The sequence below is a fragment of the Aythya marila genome (assembly GCF_965140915.1).
Source record: "Aythya marila genome assembly, chromosome: 9".
In the NCBI taxonomy this organism is placed as follows: Eukaryota; Metazoa; Chordata; class Aves; order Anseriformes; family Anatidae; genus Aythya; species Aythya marila.
Window position 1 is genome coordinate 21,775,418 of NC_139050.1, and position 10,808 is coordinate 21,786,225.

The following is a 10,808-nucleotide window of genomic DNA, read 5'->3' on the forward strand; positions in this document are numbered from 1 at the left end:
CCCCCGGCCTTTGCTCTTTCCCTGGGCCTGAAGCCCAGCTCACACCAGTTATTTGAACGGAGTTAACGTCCCTGGGAACAGATGGGATTCAGTATCAACGTAATTAAATTGCTACAGCCTCTCGTAAGGACAGAGCTAGATCTCCATCTTACAGTTTTAATCAAAGAGAGTGATGGCCACAGATCAGACTCTTATTTTAGCTCAGAGCATCACGACTTGTGGACTTCATCATGCCCAGGCAGTGCTGGGGCTGTACCTCCATCGTCCCAGTGGGTTTCTAAATCTCCCAGATGTGAAGGGTACAGCAAATCCCTTCCCTGGTGCAAGCCGCTATTGGGAACATTGAAAGAATGAATGTGCAAGGCAGCAGTCGGTACCATACAGGGGGTTACTTGGGTTTTAAAGGTTCCCCCAAAACAAGAGGGACTGAGAACTTAACACTTAAATCCACAGCAATATCTCTCATCCTGAATTGCTTTAAAAAAACAACTTCAAAATCGTTGGGAAACCCGTGTCATGGAAAAGCCAGCTATGGAAACACACAGGAAGGAAGGAAAAAGAGAAGGCAGCGTTTGCAGGTACTCTGTTATTTATTGTACAGTATTTCGCTTAAAGTACAAAGGCATCATCAGTACTCACCAGAATTGTGCTGTACCAGGTGCATTACGTTGAGTTAAAAACATGCTGTTTAATGATGCAAGACAGAACACAAACTTGTGGGAAAAAAAAGCAAAGATTTTTTAAAAATGTAAAAATACTTTTTTAGTAACTGATCTGTACAAAGGAAAGTAAAAAGAGAAGGAAAAAAAAAATGAGAATGCAGAGATTAGAGCCCTCAAAGTCATTTGAAACTATGTACAGAGGCGCTGTTATTTACCGTGTGGTTAGGACTTCGGGTTCTGCTTCCTTCATACTGATGACCGGGGGAGTGCAGGAAATACTGTTACTAAAATGATCAAATCCGTACAAAAGTATTTACAGAGAAAGGCAGAAAAACTTCCCTACTCTTCCGAAAGAGAAACATTTGCCTGGTTGGAGGGTTGCAGCCTTCCTCCCTGCCCTCCCACCCGAACCTTGCCAAAGCAGTGACCTTGAACGGGGGAAAGCAAAGAGCTGCTGGAAGCCTCTCAACAGCAGGGAAGCGTCTCTCTCGTGTCTTGTTTTGTTGCTTTAAACTCTCCTTTAACCAGGTGAGCTAGGCAGTAAAATAAAACCCCTAAACCCCACCTGAAGACCCCAAACCATCCGAGCCATCCCGGCTGCAGGAAGATGGGGCAGGCGGTGAGGACGAGACAGGCAGGAGGGAGGGGTCGGGCTGGCTGGGGCGTCCTTTTTGGAGAAGGGTTGGGACAAGGCAGGTGGGGACGGGAACACTTGGCACCACCGGGCAGTGGGGCTGCTTTTCTAAGGTCTTCCCCCGGGGTCTTGGAAGTGGCGCCTGCCAGGAGAAGCGAGCGTGACGCCCGCGGTGCCAGCAGCCAACGCGCCCGGCGGCGGCCGTGGAGGTGCCGGGGAGCCTCAGACGTGGGCGCTCTTAGCGTGGGTCGGGGAGCTGGAGCCCGAGGCGTAGTAGAAGCGGTTTTCGCCGAAGGTCTGGGCGTCCCCCGAGCAGCAGACGATGACGCAGCCACCGAAGAGGCAGAGGGCAGAGCCGATCCAGCCCGTGTACAGCGAGTAGCCGAAGCTCATGATGGTGGTCTCGCGGTGGGCGCAGACGGGGAACCAGATGGTGGCCACGACGCCGCACATGGCTGGGGAGACAGGAGGGGAGAGTCACTGCAGGCCCAGCCCCACGCTGACCACGGGCACACCAGGGGTAAGACAGTAAAACCTGGGGCTCAGAGTTAACTCTTCTAAATCACTGTTTCTGCATAACCTCGTGTGCTACAGCTTCAGCCCATTTCGATCAGCATCACTGCAGTTGCTCTAACTGAATGGCCACAAACACTCACGAAATATCCCAGTGCTTAGCAAGACAGAGCAGGGTTCACAAAATACACGCAGAAAATGGGCAGGAATAAAAGAAGCATTAGTACAGGGTGTTGATATTTAGTTAGTTTGTTTGTTTGTTTTATGGAGAGGGAAACGTATCCCAAATCTGGAAAGTGAATTCCACTTCCCCATGGAAAATTTCCCTTGTCAAACAATCTGACAAACCCCACAAAGCTTTCCAGAAACCTGTTGAAATGAGTAGAAACGAGACCTCATCCTAAGGGAACATGGTATGCAACCTACAGTCTACAAAGCAGGTCAAAAAAATGATGGAGGATTTCAAGTTTTGCTCATTTTTTTTCCATGAGAAGCAGGAAGGCTGCTGGGCAGGTGGCGTGTGAAGGAGATGCCCTCAGTGAAGTGTTCGAATTCAGGACTTTGCAGGCAGCCAGGCTGGAGGGCACAGCGCTTTCTGTGTGTGGTGTGCTCAGAGCATGGAGAAAATACGTGCCCTGCATCCTGCTCGTGTCACCCCGCTCCTCGCCCTCACCGAGGATCCTTCCTCCATCCTGCAAAGCCCCCACGTGCAACAGGAGCGGCTGTGTTAAGCAGCTCACAGGAGCAGGTCTTAAAACAATATCCTTTATGGCCGGTACATCTGACAAGAATTAATCCGTCAATATTTACTTGCCTCCGGGACAAGCTGTGCAGGACTCCATCCTTGTGGCTATCGGAGAATCAGAGCAAAACAATAACAGGGCTGTGGCAGCGGTACAGATTTCCACCGACCGCGTTAAAAGATATCTGGGGGCGGTGTCAAAAAGTTAAGGTTGCAAGAGGGGAAAAAAAAGGGGTGAGAGAAAAAATAAAATTGTTTAGTTAGAGCGGAGAACAAACCCGAGCTCCTGGCCGGTATAGCAGAAAACCCATCCCCAATAGCTGCAGTTATTATGAGAAAAAATATTTTCTTATGGAAAAGAGGAGAACATTGGAGGATGCTAATAAAGCCAGCAATAATTTTGGGCCTTCTCAAAGCAAGGACCCTGTGGCTTTGGAAGGAATTTTTGGAGAAGGCAGGGAGGGGAGAAGAGCCCTTCGGCGTGGGGATCAGTCCTGCTCCCAGCTCGTGAGCCTCAGCGCTTTAAAACAAAAATGTACCAGATGAGAATTTGCAAAGCATTCTGATGGGCTCCTGACAAAAAGCGTCTTTGTTGTCCAAAACCACACAATCATCTTTTCTTTTTCTGTCAGCAGTAAATATATATATATATATATTTATGTCCATAGAATATAAGAGCCTTATCTTTTCCAGCCCTCCCCCCGAGACGGGACCGAAGAAAACACTTGCACTGGGCTGAGAAGAGCTCTCAGGGATGCTCGGACAATAGCAGCTCTTGTGCATATGGATGCACATGTGAATGCACGTTATTTTAATGCTGACAGTCCTAGGAAGCTGAAACACCAGCCAAGGGCTCTGCAGGGGTTGGTTCGGCCTCCCTGCCTCTGGAGGCTACCAGCTGCTGTCAGTAACCAGTGAGCCCAGTTGCCAGGAGGAGGATTGCCCCGAGGTTTCATTGCTCCATGTGGATTGGGCATGGTAAATCCTACACCGAGGTGTGAAAAGGATGGTCTGGAACTGTGATATTTCTTTCAGGTGATGGTCTAGTATCACAGAGGAAGACTGAAGATAAGCTGTTTTGCCAAGGAACCCAAAAGAATTGCAAAAGGCATTGTAGGGCATGTTCCAGTGCATTTTATGATAGGCTCCCTACAAGGAGGAGCTGCTAGAGTAGGAACTGTTGCTGCTTCTCCTTTGTGCTAATGCTGAGAGACTCTGCCTCTCCCTCAGAAAGAATGAGTACAGATAGCACAGCTGTTGTTGTCAACACAGTCCAGCAGAAAATAAGAGAAGGCCTGCAAACAGAAGGAATACTTTTCATTAAACCAGCAAAGTTAGCTGGAATCAGAAGCATGTGTTGGGGCACATGCATACCGAAAATCTTGCCCACTTTCTGCAGCTTGAACCCCAGGAAAGCTTTTACCTACTGGGGTCACACTGCCAGGCTGCCAGCAGGCCTGAGTCCTTTTTGGCAATGCTCTTGCTCAATCCATTGAGCTGAATCTCTTAATATCGGGCATTATAGGCATGGTTTAATTAGCTGGTGGAAGCACACGTGGACAGAAAGTGGGGAGGATAAAGCACTACAGCCCTAGCTCAAGGGACGGCGAGTCCCTGCCAAATTCCCTAACAGTAAGTTACAAGTTATCTGTGGAAGAAAGAATGCTTCTCTTTCATGGCTAAATTTAATTATCCTGAGTTGCCAACTCAAAGTCAAGATTTCTTTTTCAAAGCAGTTGGTCTTGCAGAATGAAATAATGGATATGTGATTTTTTGTTTCTCTTTTACAGGCAGTCTTTTTATCTGGATATCTGTGGCTGTACAAATAAATCTCATAAAGTCATTCCAGCTAAATAACATCACAGAACAGCACTGAGAGTGTTGGAGTTCATGGTCTGGCCTCCAAAAGTGCAAAGCCATTTTACCCTGTGCACAGCACAGCAGTTGCTCAGTGGACCACACGCAGGTCTATGTATTTGCTCTGATACCAGTTTTCCCTCCTACCTGAGCCACGTGCCCACCTGGGAAAATTTTGAGGCTCAAGCCACAGTTTGAGTGTTGCAGTGTAAAGGGATTAATTGGTTGGACTTGATGATCTTGAAGGTCTTTTCCAACCTAAGTGGTTCAATGACTCTGTGATTTCTTCTAGGGGGACCAGCGTGGTTTACAAAGGTCTTTTAGTGCCCACAGCTTCCCAAAAGAAAAAAGAAAAAAACACTTTCAAACCTTGGCTTTCTTGGGATAGAGTCTTCTGAGAGAAAGTCATGTCAAGAAGAACCTATTAATACCATTTATTTAGTACACAATAGCTAATACGGTCACTTTGTGGTGGTAATTCCCAATAACTCACATATTTTCCATCTGGTTTTCAGTCTCTCAGGTCCCTCACTTCCCCTAGGAAAATCACCACTTGGGTACCAGCAAGGGGTCTCCTGAATTAGTATCAACAACACAGGATGGGCCCGGCTTTTTCCATCAACACTAGCATATGAAATGTTTTCATACCAGCTCACAGCAAACCACTGCTGATGGTCGTTTTGAGCAATAAATCAATTCTCTTGGTCAGATAGGATCGAGCAAAGACATAAATACATCAGCAGGCAGGATAGGAGGGTGTGCACACATGTTGCACTCTGCAGCCCGCTATTATCAGTGGACAGAAAAATCAATGGAATATCTGAGCCCATTGTTTTCCTGGCAAGTTTTCAATATATATATATTTTTTTTATATTTCTTTTTTTGGTTCCACACTGTGTTTCAACCCCTTCTTTCCTTTTTAACCACTACAGTGATAAACTGCCATCCCCTCCCTGAGCAACAAGTGATGTTTTACCTTGGGGCCGACTTCCATGATCACATCCCCACTCTCAATATATTTGCGATGTTTGTGAGTGGTTTTGGATTCAATTTCTATTAGCCAGACCTCTGGGAGCTGGGTTTGACTTAGAGGAAAAGGCTGGAGCCCTTCAGGTTGGGGAGCAAACACTGAAAACCACAAGTGAGGGTTCAGTGACCAGAGAGTAAATAAGAACAGACCAGGACTTAGTGACTTGTAAGTCAGTATTATGTATTTTGAGGCCTGATATTTATAGTTATTAAATGCTCTGGAATGGTAACACCTCGTTTTTCAAATAACAGATCATTAATCAGCTTAAATAATGTCAAAGTCCCCCGAGCTCTGTACATTGCTGTCCTTCCAAGAGGACTCTCTTGCTAATCAGACTGGGGAAAAAAAAAAAGTGTTTGTAAAAATAATTATGGCTTGGTTATATTTTTTGAAATGTTTAAGAGCAAAAGGAACATGTTAATTCTTTATCTGTAATCTGACAAGAAGAGTGCTATTGTAACCTCTGGGCGGTGCAGTTAGGGTGGTGTGATGCCGAGCTCCCAGGACCTGGGGCTGCCCCTGCCCAGCTCACACAGGACATTAGTGGTGTGAGCAAATCCCTTCTGCTGCAGATGCTCCACAACTCACAGGGGTGAAAACAATGAGAAGATCAAATCTGTCCCGAAGAGTATCTGTCTGCCAAGGTCTCTGTAAATATACTCTTGCCATTCTCACAGGAGAAGCCCGTTTTGAGGCAGAGAGGAGCCGCACGGCTGAGCCTGGTGTGCTGGTGGCCTCACTTCTGCTCCTGCAGCTTGTGGGGCACTGCAGCTCCTCTCATTCATCCTCTTACATCTGTTCTCCCCACCAGTGTTACACCATTGCAGGACGAGGGCACGAGGTGACACACCAGACCCCAACCCCCCTGGTCCACCACCACTTGTTCCTGTGTAACTCCATATTGTCACTGCCATTTGTTTGCCACATCTGCTGGTCCTGTAAGCCTGTCGCCCTTCTGCTGTAACCCTGTTGCTGCCCTTCAGCAAAGCAGATTTTGCAGCAATGCTCTCAGCTCCACATCTGCAGCCATGCTAAATGGGGCTGATCTACAGCATGGTTCTCCTTGACCAAAACCAAAAATTCACAGTTGTCTGGTACAAAATGCAGCTCTGCTGGCACTCCCCTGCATCCCATGACTAAGATATCAGGCAGAGTAGACTCCTCCACCTCTAAAATTTCATTCACAACAAGAAAAAAAAACACTTTCTTTCTCTGCCAAGACCAAATCTGTGACTCAAGGTTTCAGGACAGGGATCAGGGCCATGTTCCCACAGCTCTCCTGCGTGGCTGCTCCTGACCAGGATGTCCTGAACAGGCCCTATTGAGCTGGTGCTCGGATTTCCAGCTGTGGCAAGTGAAATGGCACACTGGTTTCACTTTCATTGTGCTTTCCCTTAGATTTCAGACATCCTGACTCGTCCTAAAAGCTTCTCACCACTGCCTGCCTCATGGGCTCTTCCCCAGCTGGGTGCATGCAGGCAGAAGCTCCCCAAGCTGCAGCACCGAGTACCTCTTTCATGGCAGCTATATGTGGTGCCCACTTGAAAAAAATAAGGAGAAGAAGAAGAAAAGACGAGGATGATGTCAGTGCTGGCTGCCAGCGAGCAGCAGAGCCGCACAAAGAGGCCACTTTCCCTCTCCCCTCCTCCTCTGCCAAACAAACGGGTAAAAACAAGGCACCGCAGCCTGTTGCTGAGATGACGAGGCCTCAAGAACATGCAGGTGTTGCGTGGAGGACAATGAGCTCCACAGTCTGAGCTGCTCAAAACAATGTCCTCCGCAGGCCCCGAGGACGGGAAGAAATTCCCTGGGGAACTCGGAGGCCGGGGGGCGAGGCTGGCAGGAGGCGGGGGGACACCTCCGTGCTCTCCCCCATGATGTCCCCACAGAAAAGCACCCCCGGACTCGTGGGCTTCACCTCCCACAGGGCTCAGCTAACTTTGCCCAGTGCTCCTCTTGCTCATGCCTTTGGTTGGAGCATTTGAGGCCCAGCCTGGCTTAACCCAGCCCGCTTGGAGGCTTGGAGGTGGCACCATGCAGCACCACGAGCGCCTTACCCAGGAGGATGATGAGGATCCCTCCCAGCTGGGAGCGGCGGTACTTGGCGGCTCCGGGCTCGTGGCCCATGCGGATGCAGGGCAAGACGGTTATCAGCAGGAAGATGGCAGGAAGGCCCAGGACGGAGGCGGCGATCATCAGTGCTCGACACGCTTGGACGTACCCTGTTGGTGGGGCAAGGAAAAGGGATTTTGATTATTCGGCTCAAGAGGTGGAGAACTTTGGGTGAAGGTTCCTGCCTGATGGGCTCAGAACATGTGCATGGAGTATTGGAGACAGGTTCAAGCCATTGTGTGAATAAATATTGACCGTGAAACCACAGTACCATGGTTAGTGCATGAACAGGGTGTTCAAGCTCAAAATTTTCCACAGCATAAGGAGCACTGTCTGGAAAACACAAAGCCTTCCCAGCAAGATGCGGAGACATCACGGAGCTGGGAAATAGGGGAAGGGATGGTAAAGGAAACTGGGAGGAAGGATCTTTTGAATCTCTTCAGCCTTGAATAAATAACTAGAATTTAAAGACTCGGAGATCAGCTTGCTACCACCAGATGAGGTTTGTGGTCAGGAGGGCCGCAGAGCTGAAGACCCATCACTCAAACATGCAGGTCCATGAGATACTGCCACCAGGGGAAGCTGAGGACCGGGGAGAAGGAGGGACAGCAGCAGGGTCACATAACAATAGTCCAGCTGACCACCGGCACAGACAGAGGAAGAGAAATAACTGCACTTTGTAGAGTTATTTGAGCTCTCACAGCCAAAGCCAACCTATTCATCTGGGTCCCTCTGGACATCACGGGATCCCCTGGCCTTCCATCAGTCACCACCGCGCCCTTCCTGTCCCCTGCAGCAGCAGCAGGCAGCACAAGGCAGTGAGGGACAACAGGGGCTATGCAGGGCAGGCTATTTCTACCAGTCTGTGAGGGACTGTGTCAGAACATATTGAGTTTTGAGTACATATAGCTCTCGGGACAGCCCCCACAGAGTGACAATGCTGGCTCTCTTTCCCCTCCTGTTAACAAGATGAAGCTGCCACACGCAGACACGGTGTTTTGTGATGCCTCAAAGAATAGCAGCAGATGAGTGCCTCAAGCAAATCCCACCAACATATGGATAAGAGAGCAGCACTGAGGATTTCACTCCTCCTGAAAAGGCAGAGCCCAGGTATAACAAACATTTCATTGATTTTTCAGCAGGAAACTGACCAAAAATGTTCTCTAAGGGGTTAAGGGCAGAAAATGAGAAAACAAAGAAGATGGCAATGCCCAGTGTGGTTTCTGTGTAATCGATCTCAATCAAACATGCACACAAACACACCAGTTTAAGGACTTGGCTCAGTCAATGAAAGACTCTAAATACAATTCAGCGAGCAGGCAGAGCAAGGACGAATTTCTCTTGTGGACAGCTATGGGTCTCAGATGAGTTACAAGCAGAAGAATCTTGCTTTGTGATCTGTTTCTGCTGAAAAGAAACATTTCTTTCTTTTGATGAAAGACTTATTTACTTATTTATTAAATTTCATTCAATACTGTTTCTTCTGGGCAAGCTTTTTCTCTCTCTTCTGTGCTGCATCATGCTTAACAATAGTAGCTATAAGGAAAGTAAATCTACTAAAATATAAGTATACATGCACAGAAGGGAAGAATAGGAGCTGGTCTGAGAGATTCAAAATTGCCGAACACTGTGTAATACTGACTAGGCATCGTATCAGAGAGTATTTCAGAAATAATCTTTCTAACAACTGTGAAATTATTTCCACAACAGTTTAAACAAATAAATAAGGAAAAATGAATGAAAGCTACAAGGAATGGTTATTTCTGCCCTGCCAGTTTTGGAAGGGGCACCTCTGAAATTCTTGATGATGTGTACTCTAAAATGTAACAGAACAAAGAAACACCATAGAGTTAACTGCAATTTAAATAGGTAAAATCATTAGGTAAAATAATTAACTGAACTTACAGGGACAGGATCACACAAAGACGGATTTAGTTAGCTCAAAAGATGTACTAACACTGACGGAACACCTTGCTTAATGTTTGCTTTGCAGTAAACTAGATGAAAATTACTATATGATTAGAAAGTATCATGACAAATTAAGGGTAGTTATATCTCTTTACTGTGTAAAAGATCTGTCCTGTGTTAGAACATATCCGAAGACCGTCAAGACCGATGACAATCTTTCAGAAGATTAAAAGCCATAGCAGCATTAATAATAGATGCCAAAAGATTCATTATACTCAAAATCATTTCAAGGAATTGATCCTTAACATTTGTAACAGTTCATCATCATCTCAAAGTTAAATTTGAAATACTCTCTTAGATCTCAATATACTATGTATGTTTTGCAATACAACCTGGAAATGAGACGTGAAAGAAATGGCGAGTGTTTATTAAGGGCAATGATTGATAGCATTAAGTGGATTTTAATAGCCAGAGATAACACATCATACCTAGACATGATTAAAAACAGGTAGAACTTAATGGGTATCATGTTAAGGGCTATCACTCCTTAGCATATTTAATGGACCATCTCCCGGGCTGCTGAAGCAGAAGGAGCTTCGCCAGCATTTCACCCCACAGCAGCACCACACAGAGCAGCGCCTTGGGGCAGGAGGGACGAGGGCACAGAGGGGGACACGTACCTGGCAAGATGAGGATGTCCACGAGGGGCTTGCAGTGATAGAGGCCTGTCGCCATGACACAGTCTGCCCACAGCCCCTTGGAGCCCAGCTCGTCCATTTTCCTGCAGGTGGTGATGGTGTAGCCGCACGTCACCACCCAGTCGTTGGTGGCGGTCGCCACCACCACCCCGATCCACCCGATGAAACTGCAGACAAATCCAGCCAGGTGCAGGCAGGTGGCCACCATGGCGATGAGGCCCTGGTCCTACAAGCTGGGCAGGAGAGCAGGGGCAAAGCTTTGGCAGTGGAGGCTGCGGAGCTGTGCGAGGCAGGGCAGGACGCGTGCAGCCGGGACCTGCCGCCAGCTGGGAGCGGGAGGGACTGGACTTTGGTGGGAAGAGGTCCCCGAGCACACATCAGGCTGCCTCTGCCCAGCTCCCTCCCTGGGAGGGGTCAGAGCTGCCTCCAGCCCCACAGCGCATGGGAGGAGCAAGGGGGGAGCCCCAACTTCTGCCAGCTCATCGCAGGGAGCTGGAGGAGGAGGAGGATGCGGACAGGGGATGCAGAATCGCCTCCGCCAGTGCTCAGACGACAAAACAGGCTACTTTATTCACGTGCAGGCAGCCTGGCTGCTGAAAATTCAGGCTCGAGATAAAAATCGAAGTGGTTTTTTAGGGCTGAAGACAAACGA

General features: G+C 47.9%; 2 protein-coding genes across 2 annotated transcripts in view; both read right to left on the reverse strand.

Moving 5' to 3' along the window:
- Positions 1–10,808, reverse strand: part of LRRIQ4 (leucine rich repeats and IQ motif containing 4) — a gene marked incomplete at both ends in the record, with an annotated part of 228,139 nt that overhangs the window by 51,683 nt on the left and 165,648 nt on the right. The gene's annotated exons all lie outside the window — the stretch shown is intronic.
- On the reverse strand, positions 1,176–10,364 carry CLDN11 (claudin 11; the record flags this gene model as incomplete). Its single annotated transcript, XM_082766702.1, has 3 exons — positions 1,176–1,751; positions 7,496–7,660; positions 10,139–10,364. 3 exons carry the CDS (start codon positions 10,362–10,364, stop codon positions 1,519–1,521), a joined length of 624 nt encoding a protein of 207 aa, XP_082622828.1. The 3' UTR covers positions 1,176–1,518.